Raw genomic sequence first — 24,972 nt, 5'->3', positions numbered from 1 at the left:
ATTGTTAAAGACCACGTCTGAGTCTAATAATCGCGTGTGTGCTTGTAGTGATATTGTTGTTAGTTCTTTTTATCTTAATTGAGTTTTTTGTGCTTGTCTTCCCTTAGTTATGTTTGCTTATGAACAGTGCCTGCTTGTTCTGGGCCATCACCCTGATATTTGGTACGAAGCTGCCCAGTATCTGGAGCAGTCAAGTAAGCTGCTTGCGGAAAAAGGGGTGCGTATCCTTCCCCATCCTCCTTCCTTTTGTTTCTTTGCTCTAGCAATAAGATCTACTGGAAAAATTATAACATCAATTTTAGTAATAAAGTATAAATTTTGTCTAGGTTTAAACAAACATACATACACATACACCCATGCATAACATTAAATAGCAGAAGGGGAGCTATTTGGGAAGTGGAGAGGAGAGACTAGACGAGATAGTGGTATACTCTCAGGAAAGTACAGTGGTGGATGTGTGTATGTGTGTGTGTGTCTATATAAATGAAAATGTCATAATAAAACTCATTCTATTTGCTAAATTTGTTAAAAGTTTATATATAAAAAGTATATGTTGAAAATTTTAATCTTATGTCAATATGAACTTTAGTAACACACATGATTATACTTCCTTAGAATTAAAATATGATTGCTTTTTAAACTGTTCAAAGTGTTGTATCATTTAAAGAACTTGAATGGTTCTCCTATAGTTTAGAGTAATGGAGGCTGGAATGCATAACTGGGTAGTAGAGGCCCCTGGGCTCAAGCCCTAGAAACTCTTCATTGACCAGAGCAGGAAGAATACTTGATATTTTTTTCTTAAATGCAAATATATATTTGGGTTTGTTTGTTTGTTTGTTTAGTAAGTACATTATAAAGTGGATACTGTCTCATTTTTACTTTCAACTACATTAAAGTTTTTGAGGATGTGCTTTGTTTTTCCTCTTAGGATATGAACAATGCCAAATTATTTAGTGATGAAGCTGCTAATATATATGAAAGAGCCATAAGCACTTTATTAAAGAAGAACATGCTCCTTTATTTTGCATATGCAGATTATGAAGAGGTGAGAAGAGTCAGAAGGTTTGGAACTATGCGTGTGTGTGTGTGTGTGTTTGTGTGTGTGTGTGTCCCATGCTGGCCTCAAACTTGTGGTTCACCCTGAGCCTGCTGAATACTGGGATTACATCTAGTGCTTACAATTTTACTGCACGACTAGAATTTTTTTTTATTCCAGCTTCTTTTGCTTTTGTGGCCAGAATTGATAACCATAAACAGTTGTTAGTCTCAAGTTCATAAAAGTTCATGTGCAATATAGGTGTAATTGTGTGTGTTATGGGAACAGCAGTATAGTCTTTGGGCTCCTAAAGCTCAGATCTGCTCGTTAGTGAGTATATATTTATATTCACTTCTCTGCCACCTTAGAGTCGCATGAAGTATGAGAAGGTCCACAGTATATATAACAGACTTCTGGCAATTGAGGATATTGACCCCACCTTGGTGAGTAACCTCTAAGTCTGTTTTCCCCACCATCATACTCTGACTTAATTCAACAAAAATTTAATTCATACACAATAAGATTCGTTGTTCTTATGTCTTATTAGATCATGGGACCCTCTATACAAAACACTGCTGGGCCTCATGGCTCACACTTGTAATCTCAGTATTTGGGAAGTGGAGACAGAAGGATCAGGAGTTCAAGGTTATCTTTGACTACATAGTGAGTTTAAGGATAACCTGCATTATATAAGGTTCTGCCTCAAAAACCAAATAAAGAAACAGAGCACTTCCATCACCCCTGAAAAATCCCCTTCTGTGACCCTTTGTAGTCAACCCTTCACTCTTCCCCAGTCCCTAAGAGTTGGTGATCTCCACTCTGTTGGATTGATTTTGTTTTTACTGCATCAGTGTGAAATAGCTACACAAAAGGTTCTTTTAACAAAATAAGATCATATTTTTAAAATAGTCTTAAAACAGGCATACAAAGTAGGGGTTTCATTACAGTATTTTCATGCGTGCTTTGTCTCCCTACCCCCCCATCTCATCTCCTTTTCCCCCTTAGCTGGTGCCTTTCCAATTCCAGAAACCTCCCTTCTGCCTTTATGTCACATATATTCTATTTTTCTTACCTTCTACCCTAACGATCTCTTTTCTCATGGTTGAGTTTATACTTTCATTGTCCATCTGTGGTAGTTTGAACAATTGGCTGTAATTATCTCATAGGGCATGGCACTGTTGGGAGGTATGGCTTTGTTAGAGTGGGTGTGACCTTGTTGGAGAAAACAGGTCTTTGTGGGGGTGAGCTTTGAGGTTTGCTATGCTCGGGATTACCTTCTTGGTTCACTTCCTGTTGCCTGCAAGATGTAGGACTCTCAGCTATCTCTCCCATATCATGTCTCCCTGTACGCTGCCATGTTCCCTACCATGGTGATAATGGACTGAACTTCTGAAACTGTAAGCAAGCCACCGCAGTTAAATGTTTTTTTTTTTTTGTGTGTGTGTGTGTGTAAGCATTGCCGTGGTCATAGTGTGTCTTCACAGCAATAAAAGCCCTAACTAATACACCTTTTCTCTTATATATACATATGTACACATACATAAAAATAGAAGTTTAGGGTCTACATGTGACAGAAAACATGTAGAATTGTCCTTTAGTCTGGCTTATTTTGCTTAAGATAATACTTTTCAGTTCCATCTATTTTCTTGAAAATGTCACAATTATATTTTTTATTTATGGCTGAATAAAATTTTGTTATGTGTATATATACCACCAATTTTTTCTTTTTGGCTATGGGGATTGTGGGTATTGTGACAGGATCTAGTGTAGCCTAGGATGTTCCTTTTTTTTATTCCTTTTTTTTAGTTTAGTTATGCATACTGTGTTCTGCCTGCATGTCTGCCTGCAGACCATGTCTCATTACAGATGGTTGTGAACCACCATGTGGTTGCTGGGAAATGAACTCAGGACCTCTGATGGATCTTAACCTCTGAGCCATCTCTCCAGCCAACTTTTCTAGAAATTTCAACTAAGGTCCTATATTAAGGTGTTACTGCTCTAGCTGGTGGCATGAACCTGGGAGAGTGGAGCCTAAAAAAGAGGCAGACTAAAGCCCCATGAAATAGCCAACTTATTAAGAGCATCAGACAATTTATTGGTATAACCTCAATTCTGAGGGTATTTTGAGGGCTAAGCATGCTCATATAAGCAAAGTTCATACTTGCTTAGGCTATACACAGTCATGAAGACAACCCATGCTTGGACACATCATCTGAATCATAATAGTAAATGATGAGTAAACTCATCCTATCTGCTACACCTGGAGGGACACAAAAGCACATTCCAAGAACATCCCATTATGAACAAATAAGACTCTTGGTTGTTTTTTTTCTTTCCCCCTTGGAGTTTTCTTACAAGCTCTCAGAATTTTCCTCACATAGCTTCCTTCATAAACCATGTCCCCACCTTAAGATATTGGAATTTTGATGGCATCTGTGTTGACTCCATAGATTGTTTTCAGTAATCCCATTATCTTCAGATCATCATTCTGCCTATCCATGAGCACACACATTTACCCATCTGCTTGTGTGTCTTCAATGCTGTGCATCAGTTTTTTCAAAGGTTTTTAGAATAGAAGCCTTTCACCTCCTTGGTTAAGTTTCTTCCTAAGTATTTTGTGTTGTTTTTTAAAAAGTGGTTGTGAATGGGCTAGTGTTCCTAATCTCTTAGCAAGATTTTGCTAGTGTACAGATTTTTATGTTGGTTTTTGTATTCTGATAGTTTGATGAAAATATTTATCAGATCCAATAGTTTTCTGATGGAATATTTAGTCTTGTTTGTTTGTTTTTTGTTTTGTTTTATTTTGTTTTTTTGAGACAGGGTTTCTCTGTGTAGTTTTGGTGCCTGTCCTGGAACTAGCTCTGTAGACCAGGCTGGCCTCTAACTCACAGCCTGCTTCTGCCTCCCAAGTGATGGGATTAAAGGCGTGTGTCACCACACCCAGCAAGTAAGGGATAATTTGACTTTTCCTTTTTAAAATCTATTTCTTTTGTTTGTGTTTCTGCTCTAGCTAAGACTTCAGGTACTATATTGACTGATCATTGGAGAAAGTGAGTACTGAATCTTGTTCCCGATTTTGGAGAAACTCCTTCTTTTCCCCCTTTATGATAATGTTGGCTCTAGGTTTCTTGCATATAGCCATTATGTTGAGATATATGCATTCGACTCCTGCTTTCTTCAGGGTTTTCATGATGACGAGTTTTATACCTTGTCAAAGGCTTTTCTGTATCTATTGAGATAATCATGCCCTTTTTGTCATTAAATGTATTTAGGTGCTGGATTACACTAACTGGTTGACATATGTTGAACCAAACTTTCATCTCTAGAATAAAGTCAACTTGATCATTGTGTATGAACAGACATTTCATCCTAACCGCCTGGTCCCAAATAACCAACTCAGAGGCTATGAATTATAAATGCTGGATGGTAGCTCAGACTTGTCACTAACAAGCTCTTACATTTAAATTAACCCATATTTCTATTTATGATTTGCCACATGGCTCATGGCTTGTTAGCTCATATTTTATACATCCTGCTTGCTCGGCAACTGGCTGGCATCTTTCTTGACTTCATCCTCTTTCTTCCCATCATTCTAAGTTTGGCTTTTCCACTTAACTTCCTGCCCAGATACTAGCCTGTCAACTTTTTATTAACCAATAAGAGTAATTCATATTCGTAGTATAGAAAGGGATTTTAATTTTTTTTTAATTTGACTTGCAAGAATTTTATTGAGAATTTTTGCAGTGTGCTCATCAAGAAATTTGTTCTATATCTGTAGGGTTGGTTTTTGGTTTTGATTTTTTTTTCTGTTGTGCCTTATATTTTTGATTTCAGGGTTCTTTCCTCATTGGCTCTGTGGAATAGGTTGAAGAATCTTGCTTTCAGTTCTTTAAAGGTTTGGGAACATTCAGCAGTAAATCCATCTAAACCTGAACTTTTCTTGGTTAGGAGACTTTATTCTTTCTTCAGTCTCACTGACTATTATGAATCAGTTTATTGTTCATATGTTCTTAATTTTTGTAGGTCTTATGTGTCTAGGTTTTTAGTAATTTCTTCGGGAATTTTCTTTCTTTCTTTCTTTCTTTCTTTCTTTCTTTCTTTTTTTTTTTTTTTTTTTTTTTCGAAACAAGGTTTCTCTGTAGTTTTGGAGCCTGTCCTGGAACTAGTTCTTGTAGACCAGGCTGGTCTCGAATCCGTCTGCCTCTGCCTCCCAAGTGCTGGGATTAAAGGCGTGCACCACCACTGCCCAGTTCTTCTTCTTCTTCTTTTTTTCTTTTCTTTTTTTTTTTTTTTTTTGGTATGTTTTCAAAATATTTCCTAATGATTGTCTATTTTTATTGTATGTAATCTATTCAATAGCATCTCATTTTTCTTATCTAATTTTATTAATTTAGAACTTTTTCATTTTGGGCTAGTTTGGGTAGGGATTTATTAGTTTACTTTTATTTTCAAGAACCAGCTCTTTGTGGCTGGAGACACAGCTCATCAGTTACATGCACTGGCTGCCCTTGTAGAGGACCCAGCTTTGATTTCCAGAACCCACATGGAGGCTCACAATCACCTAGAACTTAAGTTCTAGGGGACCTGATGCCCTTTTCTGGCCTCTACAGGCACCAGACATGCATGTTGTCCACCTCCATACTTGCAGGCTGAACACCATGCACATAAAATAAAGAAGTGTAAAAGAAAAAAAATATGCTTATTTGATTATATGTATTGTTCTTTTAGTTTCTATTTTATTTACTTCTGTCTTGATACTATCCTTCATCCCAGAATTTTTTTCTGCTTTTCTCTCTTCCTCCCTCTCTCTCTCTCTCAATTATTTATATTATTATTATATATAATAATATATTATTAATATATATTATTTATATATAATATGTGTGTGTATATATATTGAGTTAGGGTTTCTCTGTGTAACAGCCCTGGTTGTCCTGGAACCCTGTTTGTAGACCAGGCTGTCAAACTCAGAAATCTGCCTGCCTCTGCCTCCTGAGTGCTGGGATTAGAAGTGTGGGCCACTACACCCAGCTGCTTTTCTTATCTGTTGATGATATTTTTTTCTTCATTGATTGATTGATTGTTTTAATTTTCAGCTTTTCTGTTTGTTCCTTTTCAGAATCTTAATTTCCTTGCTGAGTTTATTCTCCATGTTTTCAATTCTCTTCCAAATCATTGATATTCTATCCACTTTACTAAGTTTCTTGTCTAGGATCTGAATTGATTTCCTTACTTCATTCATCTGCTTACTTCATCACACCTTCTATGTGGGTGTTGATCCTTTTAAAAAGTGGGACTCTGGAATCTTTTGGCATTTAGCTATCTCATTAATTTTAGTCTGGTGTTGATGAAATGTGAGGTTGTGGATGATCACAGTGACTTGTCTCATTTTTTGTGTTTTAAAGATTAGACTATCTTTTATTCTTTGGCACTCTCATACATGCAATCAATGCATCTTGACCATATGTACCTCAACTCCCTGCTCATTCCCACCAGGCACCCCCAACACACCTTTTTTTTTTTAAATATTTTATGGTTTATTTAACTTTATTTTATGTGCATTGGTGCGAAGGTGTCAGATCCTCTGCAACTGGATCTTCAGACAGTTGTGAGCTGCCATGTGGGTGCTGGGAATTGAACCCGGGTCCTCTGAAAGAGCAGTCAGTGCTCTTAACCACTGAGCCATCTCTCCAACCCCCCAACACAGCTTCTTATTGTCTTTTGTGTTTTCTCCTTTCCTTTTCCTTCCTTCCTGTTCCTCCTTCCCTTCTGTCTGTCTCTCCTCTCTTTCTTTGTTAATGTTGTTGTTTTGGTTTTTTGAGACAGGGTTTCTCTGTAGCTTTGGAGCCTGTCCTAGAACTCACACTGTAGACCAGGTTGGCCTCAAACTCACGGAGATCCACCTGCTTCTGCTTCCCAAGTGCTGGGATTAAAGGTGTGCGCTAGCACCTGGCTTCTTTGTTGTTAGTAACATTAATAACCCATTGTGTCCCCTTGGTGCTGCCTGTTGAAATGCTGACTGCTGCTGGGCGGTGGTGGCGCATGCCTTTAATCCCAGCACTTGGGAGGCAGAGGTAGGCGGATCTCTGTGAGTTCGAGACCAGCCTGGTCTACAAGAGCTAGTTCCAGGACAGGCTCCAAAACCACAGAGAAACACTGTCTCAAAAAAACAAAAAAAAACAACAAAAAAAAAGAAATGCTGACTGCTTGTGTTGATTTGATCCTGTACTGGTAATGGTAGTTATAGGCAGGGTCTTACTATGTATCCCTGACTGTCCTGGAACTCAATATGTAGACTAGGTTAATCTTGAACATCTGCCTGCCTCTGCTTCCCAAATGTTGGGATTAAAGGTATGTGCCACTAGCCTGGCTTCTATGTCCCTCAACTTTTATATTCTTTCTGCCCCTCTTCCATAATGTTCTCTGAGTCTTGGGGGATAAGAGTTACTATAGATGTCTCATTTTATTTTCAGCACAATGGTTTTGTATTTTTTTTATGTGTTTTGCTCATTGGTTGGTGGATATATCTCCCCTCCCCCAGAGATAATATCTTACTGTGAACCCTTGGTTGACCTGAATTTGCTATGTAGCCCAGGCTGGCCACAAACTCCAGAGATCTGCCTGCCTTTGACTCTGGAGGGTTGAGCTTAAAAGTATATGTCACTATGCCCTACCCGTGTCCTCTAATTATTATTATTATTATCATTCTTATTGGGTTTTTTTGAGACAGTGTTTTATGTAGCTCTGGCTGTCCTGGAACTTGCTCTGTAGACCAGGCTGGCTTCACAGAAATCCACCTGCCTCTGCCTCCCGAGGGCTGAGATTAACAACATGTACCATCACCACACAATTGTGTCCTCCTATTTTTATTCCTTATTTTTCCCCCTTTTTGTTTAATTTTACTCGGGTCCACTGCAGTTTATGCCTAGCTTTAGTAACAGGTTAAGAGTCCTGGTATGAACCAGCATTAGAAGACAGTCTGTGCCCTGTTAGGACAGAATGACTCTGGGGAACTGATTGAGGAGATGTAGTTTATAGTGTTCTAGAGGTAAAAGTGTCAATATTTATATGGTGACTGAGGAAGCAAAGTGAGAGTAAAGTACAAATTAGAAGAAAAATGCATGGATAAGAGCAGGAGAGATCAGGGCCAGCCAGAGAGTACAGACACTTGTCACCAAGCCATACAGCTTGTGACCCCTGGGCCCTGCAGTGTCAGGAGAGAGCCGGCTCCCACAGTTGTTCTCTGACCTCCACACATGCATGTGTCTGCATATGCACACTAATAAATAAGTACTTCCTTAAAAAGGAAACAAATCAAGTGTCCTTTATTGTAAAAGTCCTAAGAAACTGGGAATTTAAGGAACATTGCTTAGATATTTTAAATATTTGTGTAAACACACACACACACACACACACACACACGAGTGTAGGTACCTGGGAGGCCAGAAGAGGGCACTGGATCCCTTTGAGTTGGAGTTAAAGTGATTGTGAGATACCCAGTGTGGTATTGAGACCCATACTCAGGTCCTGAAAGAGAGGCAGACACCTTAACCACTGAGCCATCTTTGCAACCCCAGAAACATGTTAATGTAGCAAACATATATATGACAAACATCATAATAGATACGGAAGTGCTTAAAGCATTTCCACTACAGTCACAGAACAGACACAAGTATCTACTTTTTCCACTTTTTTCAATATAGTGTTGGATGCCTTAACTAGAGCAACAAAACAAAAGAAGCAAATAAAAGGTTGAAACTAACAAAGGAAGAAGTTAAAGTGTCCTTACCTGCAGAATCTTATGTATGATTCTATACATAAGAGACTTAGAGACTCCAGAAACACTTAGAACTGATACACTTTTAACAAAGTGGAAGGATACAAAATTAACATACAAAAATAACAGCCTTCCTATATACCAGTAACAGATATGCTGAGGAAGAAATCTGGGAAATATGGATACTCACAGGTGCCTCAATTAAAAAAAAAATACCTGGGAATATACCTAACCAAGGGATCTCTACGATGAAATTGGGGCAGGGTGGGGGGCTATGCGGTATATGTGTATATTCATGTGAGTGGAGGCCAGAAGCTGACATCAGGTATGTTCCTCCTTAGACTTCCACCTCATCCCTATGAGATAGTCACTGAACCTGAAACCCCCCTTTTGAGTCAGGCTGGCTGACTAGCCAGCAAGCTCCTGGGTTCATCTGTTCCTGCCCTCAACACTGGGTTACAGGCATGTACAGCAGTTTCTAGGTTTTATGTGAGTTCTGGGGATTCTAACTCAGGTCCTCATCTTTGTGGAGCAAGTACACTTACCACTGAGTCATTTTCCTAGATCCCAAATTTTTTTAGTTTTTTCGAGACAGGGTTTCTCTGTGGTTTTGGAGCCTGTCCTGGAACTAGCTCTTGTAGACCAGGCTGGTCTCGAACTCACAGAGATCCTCCTGCCTCTGCCTCCCGAGTGCTGGGATTAAAGGCGTGCGCCACCACCGCCCGGCTAGATCCCAAATTTTATTTTATTTTTTTTTCTTTTTGTGGTGCTAGTGGTCAAACCTAGGCAACCCCTTTATCACTGAGCCATACCCTCAGCCCTTGTTTGATTGTTTACTTGTTTTGATAGTGATAGGGGTTGAATTCCCCTTTAATTCATATAGTCTAGAATTAGTAGTATTATTGTATGACCATGTGATGATATAAGAAAAAACAAACTGGGCAGTGGTGGCATACGCTTTTAATCCCAGCACGCGGGAGGCAAAAACAGGAGGATCTCTGAATTTGAGGCCAATGTGATCTACAGATTGAGTTCCAGAACAGCCAGGGATATACATAGAAACCCTGTCTTGAAAAAACAAAAACCAAAACAGATACCATGCCAGGTGGTGGTGGCACACGCCTTTCATCCCAGTGCTCGGGAGGCAGAAGCAAGCAGATCTGTGAGTTAGAGGCCAGCCTGGTCTATAGAACTAGTTCTAGGACAGCCAAGACTATACAGAGAAGCCCTGTCTTGAAAAACAAATCAAAAAAAAAAAAAAAAAAGAATAATTTTGTGTCATGTAGATTATGTCTCAATAAAAATTAGTATGTATCCCCAATGGCTGTGGAAAAGTAACTTATAATTCTACCCTGTAGTTTCTTATACTAGAAACAGCATAGAACTCAGTTCTCTGGTACTGGATGCTATGAGGGCCATATTCTGCCTAATGTGTAGAATACAAATAATTTTTTTTCTCATAGGTATATATCCAGTATATGAAATTTGCAAGGAGAGCAGAAGGTATCAAATCTGGAAGAATGATATTTAAAAAAGCAAGAGAGGATGCCAGAACTCGCCATCATGTCTACGTTACTGCGGCACTCATGGAGTATTACTGTAGTAAGGTAAATGCTGTAGAGCTTCTATACACATTCATGAAAAGAAAAGCGGTCCTGATGGGCACCTTTCTTTAATCCCAGTACTGTAGTGGAGGCAGGCCAATCTTAATGAGTTCCAGGCCTGTCAGATTTACATAGCAAAGACCCCATCTCTAAAAGCCCCACTTTAAGTAATTAAGCTTAATTGCTTTGTTTTTTAAAGGAGGTCTTAAGTTTATCTGTGTTAAATTATGCGGGATATTATCCATCTCAATTGCTTGCTAATTTGGGCCTTATTAAACTCCACATTTTTAATTTCTTTTCTTTGTTTCTTTATTGATTGTTTATATACTAGAAGGCCTCATGCATCCTAGATAAGCTCTGTACCTAGAATTGGAGGGTGGAGGGTGGGGAGGGGGCAACTGGGGGTCCCTGCTGGAAACTGAACTCAAGAATTGATACATGTGCCGGGCGGTGGTGGTGCACGCCTTTAATCCCAGCACTTGGGAGGCAGAGGCAGGTGGATCTCTGTGAGTTCGAGACCAGCCTGGTCTACAGAGCAAGTTCCAGGACAGGCTCCAAAACCACAGAGAAACCCTGTCTCGAAAAACCAAAAAAAAAAAAAAAAAAAAAAAAAAAGAATTGATACATGTTCTACCACTGATCCCCTCCAGCTCACCCTTGGTTGTTTTGGTTTATTTGTTGAATTTTGTTTTCTTTTGAGGCACATATCACCAAGTATCTCAGGCTGGTCTCAAACTCTTGATCCTCCAGCTTCCATTTCCACAGTGCTGGGATTACACGCAATGCAACCTGGCAGCTAACCTTGGAATATGTCTTACACAATATGCCGACATTGGCTACTTAGCTGTTTTATTTTGTTTATAGTGGTGCTGAGGGCTGAATTCAGGCCTCTGCGCATTCTAGACAAATGCTCTACCATCAGCTATATCCCCAGCTCTCTCTCTTTTCTCATTTCTCTCTTTTTTCTCCTTTTAAAGGGACAGGTTCTTGCTTTATTCCCTAGACTGACCTTGAACTTAACCGCTTATTTGGTTTTTATTTTGCTCAGGAGTTTTTATATAGCATGAGTTTAATTTCCATCTTAGCTCTTCTGTATTTTGTTGTATTTAAATATTGTGAGAGGTTTTTTGTTTTGTTTTTTATTTTGAGAAAATGTCTTGCTATGTAAGCTACACTGACTTTGAACGTGAGGTAATTCTCCTGCCTCTTAGTCTTTCCTGCTGGGATTATAGGTGTGCACCACTGTAACTATTAGATTCTGTAGCCTTAATATTCTTTTTAATACATTGTCATTTCATGGAAACCAGTATTGTCTTTACTTCTAGGACAAATCTGTTGCCTTTAAGATTTTTGAATTGGGACTGAAGAAATATGGAGACATTCCAGAATATGTCTTGGCTTATATTGACTATCTTTCTCACCTCAATGGTAAGTTGATTCTAGAATCTTTTCAAGATTCACTTATGTTATTTTGTGTTTTGCCTGCATGTTATGTCTGAGCTAATGTGGGATTTCTTTTAAGCGTCTTTCTTCATCATTATGTCTGTGTACCCAGGTCTCTATTGCCCTCAGAGGTCAGAAGAGGGCATTGGATTCTCTAAAACTGAAGTTACAGACTGATGTCAGCTGCCATGTAGGTGCTGGGAACCAAACCCAGGTCCTTTGAAAGAGCAGCCAGTTTCCTTATCCCCTGAGCTATCTCTCTAGTTCCGACCATGGTTTTTTAATATTAAGCAATCTGAAATTATGTACCTTGGGTTTGGGTTGGTTTATATTCTTCTTAAAGTGTTACAATTCCAACATTACACCAGAAACAGCTACTTGGTAAGCATCTAGGAAATATCCATGAATTCAATAGTTTAGTTTTTAGACAGGGTCTTACTATATAACACTGGTTGGCCTTAAACTTGATATGTAGATCAGTTTAGCTTTGAGCTAACAGAAATCCAACGTGCCTACATGTTTGTTACCATACCTAATTTATGGTACTGGCACTGAGCCCAATGTCTTTGGCATGCTAGGCAAATGTATATATTAGTGAGGGTTCCCTAGAGGAACAGAAATACTATAGGAGCATGTACGTGTGTGTGTGTGTGTGTGTGTGTGTGTGTGTGTGTGTGTGTGAGTGAGAGAGAAAGAGAAAGAGAAAGAGATTAGAATGATTTATAGGCTGTGGTCCTGTCTACCAAGGGAAGGTCCAATAATCCAGTAATTGTTAAGTTCATGTGACTGGATGTCTAAGCTAGTCTTCTGTAGATGCCAGAATCCTGAAGAAGTAGGCTCTAATGTCAGCAAAGGAACGGACTACCCAACAACAGCAAGAACAAGCAGGCAAGGAGTGAAAGCTTCCTTCTTCCATGCCCTTAATATAGTCTGCCACCATAAAATGTGGCCCAGATTAAAGATGGATCTTCCTGCCTCAAAGATCAGAAGAAGAAGAAGAAGAAGAAGAAGAAGAAGAAGAAGAAGAAGAAGAAGAAGAAGAAGAAGAAGAAGAAGAAGAAGAAGAAGAAGAAGAAGAAGAAGAAGAAGAAGAAGAAGAAGAAGAAGAAGGAGAAAGAAAGGAAGGAAGGAAGGAAGGAAGGAAGGAAGGAAGGAAGGAAGGAAGAAAGAAAGAAAGAAAGAAAGAAAGAAAGAAAGAAAGAAAGAAAGAAAGAAAGAAAGAAAGAAAGAAAGAGAAAGAAAGAATTTCTAATGGGTACACCCAGCCACTTGGGTTTGTAATCAAGTTGACAACCAAGAATAGCCATCATATCAAGCATTCTACCAACTGAGCTCTCTCATGTGTGTCTCTATAAAAATTATTGACAGTTCAGGATATATAACTTCTTGAAAAAGAAAAGCAACAACTAGGCCAGCTAGAGAAATGACTTGGCAGTTAAAAGTACTTGTTATTCTTGAGAAGGACCTGGGTTTGATTCCTAGCAACCACGTGGTGGCTTGTAGCTGTCTGTAACTCCAACACTAGGGTATCTAAAAGGCATGTACATGTTTACAGGCAAAACTGTCATACACACAAAAGAAATCTAAAAAATAAAAATACTGACCTTGTATGAATGTTGTTTTAAGAAAACTTATATTTACTTGTATTTGAAGTTAGGTATGTAAACTTAAAACTATAGTTTTTCCATTGACAACATGGTTATAATAATGAATACCTTTCATAAAACTGAGGATCAAGTAAGTTCTTGCATGTATTTGATTTATATGTGGAATATGGGAAGCAGTAACTATAGCAAAGTCTGAATGATGCACTGCGGGGCATGAAGAAACAGTTCCAGCTCTAGAGTTGTTCTGAGTGGTTTGAAGTTACTGAGCAGGTGAAGTGTACCTGAGCCAAGCAGGTTGTGTGTGCCAGATTCCAAGACTTAATTCAAACAAAAAAAATCAATAAGAAGAATGTAAAATATTGTGATTTTCATATTGTTTACATGTTGAAAAGACAGTTTGGGTATGCTTGGTTAACTACTTAAGATAAATCTTACCCTCTTAGTATGGCTAGTATGGGTAGCAGAAGTTTAAATGACATTCTGCTGCATTCCACTGTGTGGACAGCGCTATCTCGAGGGTTCACAAAAAGTATGTGAGCTGGGTCTTTTTTTTTTTTTTTTTTTTGGTTTTGGTTTTTTTGAGGCAGAGTTTCTCTGTAGCTTTGGAGCGTGTCCTGGAACTAGCACTTGTAGACCAGGCTGGCCTCAAACTCAGAAATCCGCCTGCCTCTGCCTCCCTAGTGCTGGGATTAAAGGCATGAGGCACCACTGCCCGGCCATGTGAGCTGGGTCTTGATGAACAATGGTTAGCCAGATGAAGAGAAGAGAAAGCATCTTTGCAGCCAGACAACACAGCAAGTAGTGAGCAGGGAGGAGGTTGTTGGGGTAGTAAAAGGGTTGTTTGGAACAAAGCTTGGATTAAAGCAAGGATAAAATGTAAGATTTAATACGATTTTTAAAGATATGGGGCTGGAAAGATGGCTCTCAGCAGCTGAGAGCACTGGCTGCTCTCGCAGAGGACCTGCAGTCTCAGCACCCGGTGAGACTCGGCAGTGGAGGCTGACAGCTTCAGTCTTAGGGGCCCAACACTCTTTCCTGGCTTCCACGGGGACTGAGTGCAAGTGGGGTGCAGACATAAATGCAGGAGAAGTACTCACACATAAAATAAAAATAAATAAAATTAAAAATACACTATGTTCCTTGAAGTCATGAATATGACCTGATGCCATCTTCTTTGGATGAATATATTTAATCTTTTATGGACTTAACTTTCATATGGACAGATAGTAAATCAAGTGGCTGTGCTAAGACATTAACAATTGATCATGCTACTGGATTTAAAAATTAATAGCCGGGCGATGGTGGCGCACGCCTTTAATCCCAGCACTCGGGAGGCAGAGGCAGGCGGATCTCTGTGAGTTTGAGACCAGCCTGGTCTACAGAGCTAGTTCCAGGACAGGCTCCAAAGCCACAGAGAAACCCTGTCTTGAAAAACCAAAAAAAAAAAAAAAAAAAAAAAAAATTATTGAATTATCATTTAGATACAATGAATGTACTTATTTTAAGTGTACAATTCAGTTGTTAAATTCTGCTAGATTCTTAAATTTTTTAAAAAATAGACCTTGAATTTACAAGAAAAGTCCTCCTTTCAATTTACCAAGGAACTTCTGATACTTACAATTTAATCCGCTTCTAACAACAATTCTTTAATTCATTTACTATTTACATGTTTACCTCCCAACCTAAATATTATTGCCCTTCTACGAGGAGATGAAATAACTAATAGGAAACTAAATTGTGTCTAAGTTTGCCATCCTTCATACTATCTGTTATGTCAACAGATACGTAATTCTCATTAATTTTGAAAGACAAATAGGCCTCTGGTTCCTACATCACAGTTTGCATTGCAATGTCGTGCAAACCGGGGCTCTGTTTCAGGTGGAAAGATCTTGCTTCTGGTAACAGCTTTGTTACTCGACAACAGTGAGCCGAGTCCAACTCCTTGGGTATAGTTGGTGTTTTTTGTCTGAGACAGGAGTCTCAATACATATCTTTGGCTGGCCTGAACTCAGTGTAGACCAGGCTGGCCTAGAACCTACAGAGATCAGTCCACCTCTGCCTCCTGAGTGGTGGAATTAAATAAGGGTTTTCTCTACCAGTCTCTCAAACTCAGTGATTTTGAACCTCCACATTTCCTTCTGTAAAAGTCAGTTGTCGGTGGCTGGAGAGATGGGTCAGAGGAATAGAGCACTGGCTGCTCTTCCAGAGGTCCTGAGTTCAATTCCCAGCAACCACATGGTGGCTCATAACCATCTTTAATAAGATCTGGTGTCCTCTTCTGTACTGCAGGATACATGAAGGAAGAAACCTATATACATAATAAATAAAAATCTTTTAAAAAAAAGTCAGTTGTCACAAGTTATTTTTCTGCATTGGACTTTTGTGAGGATTATCTGAGATAAAGCTTGGAGTTTTGTTTTGCTTTTAACAAATAATTGTTGAAAAAGCCGGGCGGTGGTGGCGCGCGCCTTTAATCCCAGCACTTGGGAGGCAGAGGCAGGTGGATCTCTGTGAGTTCAAGACCAGCATGGTCTACAAGAGCTAGTTCCAGGACAGGCTCCAAAACCACAGAGAAACCCTGTCTCGAAAAACCAAAAAAATAAAAATAAAAATGTTGAATTGTAAAACTTCTTTGATTTAACATTAATTTTTTTTTTAAATATCCTAGAGGACAATAATACCCGAGTTTTGTTTGAACGAGTTTTAACATCTGGAAGTCTCCCTCCTGAGAAGTCTGGGTAAGTCCTGCAAAATGTGCGAGCTTCTGTCTGTGGGACTGTGCACTTGAGTGTGCATTTCAGGAGAAATTTCTTTTCTGTCTAATTAATTTATTAAACATTTTACTATATATATCTTTCTGTTTTAATATTTCTAAAACTTTATATATTGGCATTCTGGAATGTGTCTCCTTAGTGGAAAACAAAGACTCCTCTGTATTGATGTGTTTAACTAAGTTGTTCTATTACCAATACAAACTCAGATATTGGTATAAATATCTGATAGATCAAGAAAGCAGTGGAGGAATGACTAGCTGACCCTCTCTCCACACTTCCCAGATCAAAAAGACCATAAAACATCCAAGTCTCCCTTTCTCTTTCCTATGCGTCTCCATCTATATTTCTGAATTTTCTATGGCTGACTCCACCCCTGATTAAGGTTAACTCTAACAGTCTGGAGTTTAAGTGCAATCACATATCCTGCAACAGCTAGTTCTCCATGTTCCATCCCTCCTGTGGCTCTGACTGTGCGGGAAGCAACGTGGTCTATTGGCTCAGCCAACACAGTAGGGTTTGCATCTTGACTCAGCATCGGGACAGGGGAAACTGCACCTTACTAATTTTTATTTTCTTACTGAATCACAAACATGTCTAGCAGTATGGAAGTTCTGTAGTTCCTCTTACATTATAGGTACCCAGTATCTTACTTTAGGTGCCTGTGGCATTAAAGTAATCTGAGCACATTAAAACAGAAATGTACACAGTTTGAGCACATTAAAACAGAAATGTACACAGTTTCACAGTTTGTCCTTGGTGAATCAATCATACATAGACTCATAGTAGATTTTGGAATATATGTTTATTCGTACATTAGATGAAGAAAGTCTTCTTTTTTTTTTTTTTTTTTTTTTTTTGGTTTTTTCGAGACAGGGTTTCTCTGTGGTTTTGGAGCCTGTCCTGGAACTAGCTCTTGTAGACCAGGCTGGTCTTGAACTCACAGAGATCCGCCTGCCTCTGCCTCCCAAGTGCTGGGATTAAAGGCGTGCACCACCAGCGCCCGGCCAAGAAAATCTTCTACAACATATTTATGCCACTAAGTAAAATAATGAAGCCACATTATACAGGAAAAAGTTATAGAACTCTGTCTAGGTTCTTTTTCTACCAACAATTTATCTTCTCTGTAATATCTTTTTTACCTCAAATAAGAAGATTGTGTGTGTGACAGAGAGAGAGAGAGAGAGAGAGAGAGAGAGAGAGAGAGATAGCCTCCAACTCAGGAAATGGACATGAATGTCCAAATATTTAGTTTAGTAAAGTACTGTGTCTATACTTGACTTTTAAATACTCAGGCAAAATTAAAGTTAAAACAAATGGCGGGGGAGTAATAATTATTAAGCCTAATGAAGACAAGTATTCATTGACTTATCCTATTTTTCTATTATTAGGAAATCTTTATTTTAAAACAAACTTTATGACTAAATATTGATTATATTTACTTTCTTACAGAGAAATCTGGGCTCGATTTCTAGCTTTTGAAAGTAATATTGGTGATTTAGCTAGTATACTCAAAGTGGAAAAGAGACGGTTTACCGCATTCAGAGAAGAGTATGAAGGCAAAGAAACAGCCTTACTCGTAGACAGATACAAGTTCATGGATCTATACCCTTGTTCTGCAAGTGAGCTCAAAGCACTGGGCTATAAGGTATGTACTTAGCACCAAGATATATTTGATACCTCTACTTGCCCAATGTTTTTTTAAGAGTTCATAGATTATTTTCATTCTGAGATCAGTTCTTTACTATGGTACTTAATAAGACAAAAAAAAAAAACAATGATTTTGTTGTTGTTTGTGAATATCAAATATAACAAAATTAAAAATTAAATGTTTGAGAGAGAGTAAATGCTCTCATTGTGTGTCTGGAACTGTCCGTGCCTTATGTCTGATGGATGACGGAGAAAAGTCTTAATGTGACCGTTAGTACTGTCTGTTTTTTGAATAATTCTTATCAACTGATGAATATTTTTGATGGATCGTCAACTAGATGTATTTGCTGTTGCATATTTTGTCAAGACACCATGAAGGGACATGGCCAGGCAAGCCTAGGATGGATTTGGGATGGGAAAAGTGGAGGGTTGTAAATTTGAGGTCAATCTAGGCCATCCAAACAAAGCAAAACCACAGCTTGCTAAATGTACAACATTCCTTGAGAACCTGAGCTTTCTTTCTACAGCAGCCTCTGGGGGAACTGGCTTCTCTAAACGTGCTCCTCATCTACGTAGATGAGGACCCATAAGAAAACTCATTTAGTCCCTGGACCCAAATGTTTTTGAAGCCTCAGAAATAGCCCTTGTACAAAACACCATTGATTCTTCATTCTTGGTCTTTCTGTGCCCTTGGCATGAACAAAGGTCAAGGAAGAAACTCCCAGGAAAGCTATCTGTCTGTGAGTCTGAGGCTGTCTGTCCGTGAGTCTGAGGCTGTCTGTCCGTGAGTCTGAGGCTGTCTGTCTGTGAGTCTGAGGCTGGTCCCTGTAAATCAGCTAGCAATACGATGTCCTTGGCCATCCCTTTCCTCACCGCCCTTTTGGCCTGAGTCTCACTCTCAGTCTGAACCAGACTGAAAACGTTGAGAAAAATTATACATAATTTAGCTTTAGACCTTTTCTAATGGTCTAAATGAAAGCTCCAGTTCTGCACCAGCCCCATAATTCTATTCTGAATCAAAGGATTTTTAATAACCTGCATTTCACTGTTAAAAAAAGAGAACTCCTACCTTTACTTTACTTCTCAGTGGAAAAAAAAAAAAAAAAACGTTTTAAAAATTATTAGAAAAGACCAATTTTTTCTAGGATAAAAGTGGTTTTCAGTAGTTTAATGAAAATAAAGAGACACAGCAAGATGGTGGTCAGTGGATAATGGAGCCTAGGACCTGAGTTCAATCCCTGGAGCCCATGCGATGTAAAGAGAACCAACCCCTCCAAGTTAAACTCTGACAAGCACATGTGCACTTATATGTATGATACACGTGCATAAATATAATTTAAAACAGTGTTGGGGCAGACAAATAGTTGCCAGGCTTAGTGGTGCGTAGCTTTATCCCAGCATTCCAGACACACAGGCAGTGTGTCTCTCTCCTATTTCTGTAAACTCAAGGACAGCCTGCCAGAGATACATGAGATCCTGTCAAAAAAGAAGAAGAAATTTTCCAACTAGAACTACTTTTATCATGAACTTTCCAGCCTGCATTTCCATTTCTACTTATATTTGAGAAGAACTAGAGCACTTTGCCATGTGGTAATTGGTATAGTAAGTGGTGTGCCAAAGTGAGCGGTTTCACTGCGCCTTCTCATTTAGATTTGCTTACATAAAAGCCATGTCATCAACTGTGTCAGCAGATTTGAAGGACTGAGATTGATAGGACCTGTTAATAGGTGACTGCAGGGCTCCTCCAAACTACCTTAGAGAGGGTCCTGTTAATATTGGAAAGGTCAGAGGGTGGGCTCCAGTCCTCTCCCACTTCCTGTTAGCTATGTGATCCCTTCTGAGCTTGAGTCCATGCCATGAGTGTTACCGATGCCCTCAGAGAGTAAATACAGTCTAGTTAACCTGACAAATGGAGCTGCTAGTTAACCTTCCTTTTCTCCTCTGCTCTTAGAAGAAAGTTCACTGCATTAGCAAAGTGCTACTTGTGGTATAGCTTCAGTGGTTGTGCTCATCAGGGCCTGGCTCCCCAGCCTCTGTTAGGTCATGTTGTTGGCCAGTCATAAAAGAGAGGTTACAGCTTCTCCAGTCTGAAACCCAGGGCATGAACAACCCTGGGATGCTTACCAAGGGTAGAGTGGGTTTCAGCTTCCCTGGCCTGGATGTCCAGGGCATTACTAGCCAGTATAGGTGCAGATAATCCGTCTCTTGGCTTTCCTGAAGCAAAACTTCACTTAATCCAGGCTTCTTTACTGAAATGTTAATCAATTCCAATGGAAGGGAGGTATCAAAAATCTAAATCTTGTTGGGCAGTGGTGGCGCACACCTTTAATCCCAGCACTTAGGAGGCAAACCAGGTGGATATCTATAAATTTGAGGCCAGCCTGGTCTACAGAGTGAGTTCCAGGACAGCCAGCGCCACATATAGAGACCGTGTCTCAAATAAACAAATATATATATATATATATATATATATATATATATCTTTTTCTCCAAATTATTCTACCCTCTCCTTAGTGCCCATTCCCACAACTCATCCCACAAAGGTTTGTCTCTGTTCTGCGAGGACTTTGCCTGGAGACAGTCCAGTGATTCTTTGCCGGGGTTAAAGTTAAACTTTTTAAAGTGCAACCTTCAAGCCGGGCGGTGGTGGCACACGCCTTTAATCCCAGCACTCGGGAGGCAGAGGCAGGCGGATCTCTGTGAGTTCGAGGCCAGCCTGGTCTACAAAGGGAGTTCCAGGACAGGCTCCAAAGCTACAGAGAAACCCTGTCTCGAAAAACCAAAATAAATAAATAAATAAATAAATAAATAAATAAATAAATAAAGTGCAACCTTCAAAGCCAATGGCTTCCCTTGTTGAGTACTGAACAGTCTGTATCATCCTGAGATTTCCTGCTTATCCTTCTCCACACTTCCTGTGCTTAGAGCCTGGGTTTTCTTGCTGTAGCCTGAGACGATAGAGTTGCACAATCCTCTCTAAGACCCTTTTCAGGTTCAGGGTTCCTCTGCTCTGCATTTCCAGGACGTCTCCCGTGCTAAGCTAGCAGCTATAATTCCAGACCCAGTTGTAGCTCCTTCTATAGTGCCTGTTCTCAAAGATGAAGTGGACAGAAAACCAGAGTACCCTAAGCCAGACACTCAGCAGATGATCCCGTTTCAGCCACGGCATTTAGCACGTAAGACTCAGTACTGAGAACTCAGTTTGTTTAATTTAAATTGAACGGGGGTGGGGGGGTGACCTGAACTTTTCCACTGTAGGTTAATTATTAGACCTAGGGTCACAGTGACAAGTGACTTGACAGTAATAGTTGAGCCAGATGAGCTAAGAATTTAAAAACTCACCAAGCTCCGAGTGCTGCGGACTCTAGTAGCCCAGTGCCAGCGCAGCTCTCAGAAACGCTGCGACGTGCAGATTGCTTGGCCGACTGGAAACTCTGCGGCCGTGCTATTCTGGACCATAGTTGTGAATGATGGTTAGTGGCCCTCTTTGAACAAGACCCTTTGGATTCGATGTGCTATTGAATAACTGGCCTTAAGCAATGTGTAACTCAAAAATGTCCTTCAGTCCAGCCCTGGCCTGCTTTACCTGAAGCCGCCTGTCTCCTTCCCTGCATTTCCTGGCTGGCCTAGTTCAATTGGTCGTAGGGGAAGGCACCAGAACCCTTTTTAAGTGTTCAGAAGAAAGCAGCAGGGACAAGGGAGGTGTGCAGGTCGCTTGGTTTCAGCTTTCTCCTGCAGAAACTGCAGCCGCTTGTTTGATGCCTGCCTTCTCTCTCAGCTCCAGGCTTACACCCGGTCCCCGGTGGAGTGTTCCCAGTGCCTCCTGCAGCTGTCGTCCTAATGAAACTGCTCCCTCCTCCTATCTGCTTCCAGGTTTGTTCACCGTGCACACTGGTTCTGTGGGCCACAGTAATTCTATGCTTTTTCTCTTGTATGATGGGAAGTACAAAATAGTCAATTCATCGGATAACCGGGATTAAATTTCTTCATGTCATAATAGGGTCCTTTTGTACAAGTGGATGAACTGATGGAAATTTTCCGAAGATGCAAGATACCAAACAGTGAGTAATAGGAGCTCCATTTTCAGTATGGGGTTTCCCAAGGAGGAGGGATCTTTCTCTTCCACCGAGGTCTCTAAAGCCAGTTCTCTAGTCTGCAGAAGTGCAGTGACACCCTGAAGTAAACTGGGCCTTCTGTGGTGTGGGCACATTCTGATAGAATGTCACGGAGTCCTACCTGTGGTGCACACTGTCTGGTCTGTCTTAGTTTTAACACACCTTGTGTGGTAGCAGTCAGACAGTCAAAGCTTGCTGATAGGCCAGGGAACGAGCAGAGCCCTCTTCTACCGCAGCATCACTGTGAGCACCCAGCCCTGTCTTTTTTGTCCATCCCAATAGCTGTTGAGGAAGCCGTGAGGATCATCACTGGAGGGGCCCCGGAGCTGGCTGTGGAAGGCAACGGCCCAGTGGAAAGCAGCGCTGTGCTCACCAAGGCTGTTAAAAGACCCAATGAAGACTCAGACGAAGACGAAGAAAAGGGGGCTGTAGTCCCCCCTGTTCACGACATTTACAGAGCGCGGCAGCAGAAGCGGATACGATGAGACAGTTTCAAAACCTACCTGCCTCTCAGAAAAAAAGACTCTTACCCAGGATTCCTTTTTTGCCTCTTAAGTCATGTTTTAAAGAAACAAAGCTTTGTTACAATGTTTTTGGAAACAAAGTTGTATTGTCATTGGTGCCTCTATCATATGGTTCTTGAGAAACAGAAACGAAGCCTGTGTGGATTTTGAATACGGAAAGACCTGTCCTCTAAGAAAGGGTGGGCTTTGCATAATTTACACAATGTGTTCCTCTTCAAGGGTGGCTTGTATGTGCCACTTAAGATCTGTGAGTTTTCCACAGTTTTATTTTAAAAACTGGATGACTTATGATTGCAGAATATTTTCACATTTTCTGAAACAGTTGTTCTCAGTTTGCTTACATAGTCCTGCCTGTTTGTTTCTATTTATGGCAGAATGTATGGCATCTGTTTTGTAGTTTGACAATTTTTAAAAAGGTCCCTTGAAAAAATAAAGGACCTCAAAAACATGCCTCCTGTTTCTTTGTGTGTGTGTGTGTGTGTGTGTGCATTTGAATATGGGGAGAGCCCACATGTGCACATGCAGAAGCCAGTGGAGGACGTCAGCTGTCTTCTTCTGACTCTTAGTCCCTGAGACAGACACCTTCTCCCTGAACCTGAAGCACGCCTTTTTGTTCCTAGGGTCTGCCAGTGCTGGGGTTACAGGCAAGCAGAGGCATGCCTAGCTTTTTATCTGGGTACTAGGGATCCAAGCTCCGGGCCTCAGGCCACTGGCCATCTCCCCAATATTTCTTCTTCTTCCGATTTTATGATCATAGCTATGGATACTATATTATTCATCTAATGCCATAAATGCTAACAGAACACTGAAAAGTCATTTTCTAGCCAGGCGGTGGTGGCGCACGCCTCGGGAGGCAGAGGCCAACCTGGTTTACAGAGTACCAGGACAGGCTCCAAAGCTACAGAGAAACCCTGTCTCGAAAAAACAAAACAAAACAACAACAAAAAAAAATGTGAATGCCATTTCCCCAACTCTGAGGGAAATTGGGTTTTTTTGCTTTTTTTGGTTTTGGGATTTTGTTATTTTTGCAGTAGAAGAAAGGAATTTATTGGGGGAGAAGAAACTCACACATGTGGTAGACACACAGAAAAAAAAAGACCCTTTGTCAATTGAGGTATTTTTTTACTTTAAAAAGTTTTTATAGCCGGGCAGTGGTGGCGCACGCCTTTAATCCCAGCACTTGGGAGGCAGAGGCAGGCGGATCTCTGTGAGTTCGAGGCCAGCCTGGTCTACAAGAGCTAGTTCCAGGACAGGCTCCAAAGCCACAGAGAAACCCTGTCTCGAAAAACAAAAACAAACAAAAAAAATTTTATTCTTATGTATTGTGCCACATATGTGGTGGCTCCCACAGAGGCCAGAAAAGGGTGTTAGACCCTGTGGAACTGGAGTCACGTGTGGTTAGGAGCCACTGGATGTGAGGGCTGGGAACTGACATTGGTCCTTTGCAAAGCACCACTGAGCCATTTTTCTAGCCTCTTTTTAATGATTTATTTTTGTGTATGTACATATGCTGTATGCATGCAGTACCCACAAACACCAGAAGAGGGTGCCAGATCCCTGGGACTAGAGTTACACGGGTAATGTGAATTCTGGTCCTCTGCAAGAGCAAGAAGTGCCCTGAACTGCCATCTCTCCAATCCCTACTTCATCTTTGTTTTTTTTTTCAGGCAGGGTATATATAGTCCTGGCTGTCCTGGAGCTCACTGTGCAGACAGGCTGGTCTTGAACTCACACAGATCCACCTGCCTCTGCCTCCCGAGTGCTGGCATTAAAGGTGTGTGCCACTGAGCCAGGCTCTTTCATCTCAAAGACTCCCTGTCTCATCCTCTGTTGAAATGTATTTCAAAAAGTACTTACGTACATTTTCTCATGAGCTCGAGATCATCTAAGAGACTAAAAGTTAATAACCCAGTCAGGCATGCCTAGCTTTTTATCTGGGTACTAAGGATCCAAGCTCGGCCTCAGGCCACGGCAGGCACAGGCCTTCAATCCAGCACTCAGGAAAAAGCAGAGGCACGTGGATCTCTGTGAAGCCAGCCTGGTTTACTGAGACAGCCACACAGAGAAACCCTGTCTACCAAAAAAAAAAAAAAGAACCAAAAAAAACAAATTACAATGAGGAAAAACTCATCAGAAGAACTAAATTTTGCTCCTTGGTTCCTAGCAAGGAAACAAACCTCCTCCTGCCTCATCTCCAGAAAAGCTTCTTAGATCAAACCCAGAAAAGAAGAGAGTAACACAAAAAAAAAATTACAAAGATAAAGGCCAAAACATCATGGAGCTACAATGTTAGAGAAACTCATATACTGAGAATACAACTCAAACCACTCATAATTTTAATTCAGGTGTGATTACGTTATCCTGTGCTTAAAATTCAGCTTCAAATTGTGTCTTTTACTACCATTTTTGAAACAAGATGCCACTAATGTATGGCCAACCTTAGCA

The 24,972-nt window shown here is 40.3% G+C and overlaps 1 protein-coding gene across 1 annotated transcript in view; it reads left to right on the top strand.

Annotated features, from left to right (window-relative positions):
* The window catches only part of Cstf3 (cleavage stimulation factor subunit 3), an 88,516-nt gene extending 65,574 nt beyond the window's left edge, over window positions 1-22,942 (top strand). The window contains exons 11-21 of the mRNA XM_057781058.1: window positions 108-217; window positions 929-1,045; window positions 1,405-1,479; window positions 10,277-10,420; window positions 11,743-11,845; window positions 16,136-16,205; window positions 17,691-17,886; window positions 20,911-21,064; window positions 21,667-21,761; window positions 21,889-21,949; window positions 22,286-22,942. Coding sequence (XP_057637041.1) covers window positions 108-217; window positions 929-1,045; window positions 1,405-1,479; window positions 10,277-10,420; window positions 11,743-11,845; window positions 16,136-16,205; window positions 17,691-17,886; window positions 20,911-21,064; window positions 21,667-21,761; window positions 21,889-21,949; window positions 22,286-22,488 — 1,328 coding nt within the window. The 3' untranslated portion in view covers window positions 22,489-22,942. The remainder of the gene's footprint in view (window positions 1-107; window positions 218-928; window positions 1,046-1,404; window positions 1,480-10,276; window positions 10,421-11,742; window positions 11,846-16,135; window positions 16,206-17,690; window positions 17,887-20,910; window positions 21,065-21,666; window positions 21,762-21,888; window positions 21,950-22,285) is intronic.
* Window positions 22,943-24,972: the final 2,030 nt, after the last annotated feature.

This window comes from Chionomys nivalis, chromosome 9, assembly GCF_950005125.1.
Source record: "Chionomys nivalis chromosome 9, mChiNiv1.1, whole genome shotgun sequence".
NCBI lineage: Eukaryota > Metazoa > Chordata > Mammalia > Rodentia > Cricetidae > Chionomys > Chionomys nivalis.
Note: the sequence above shows the minus strand (reverse complement) of the source record. Positions and strands in the feature narration are given on the sequence as shown.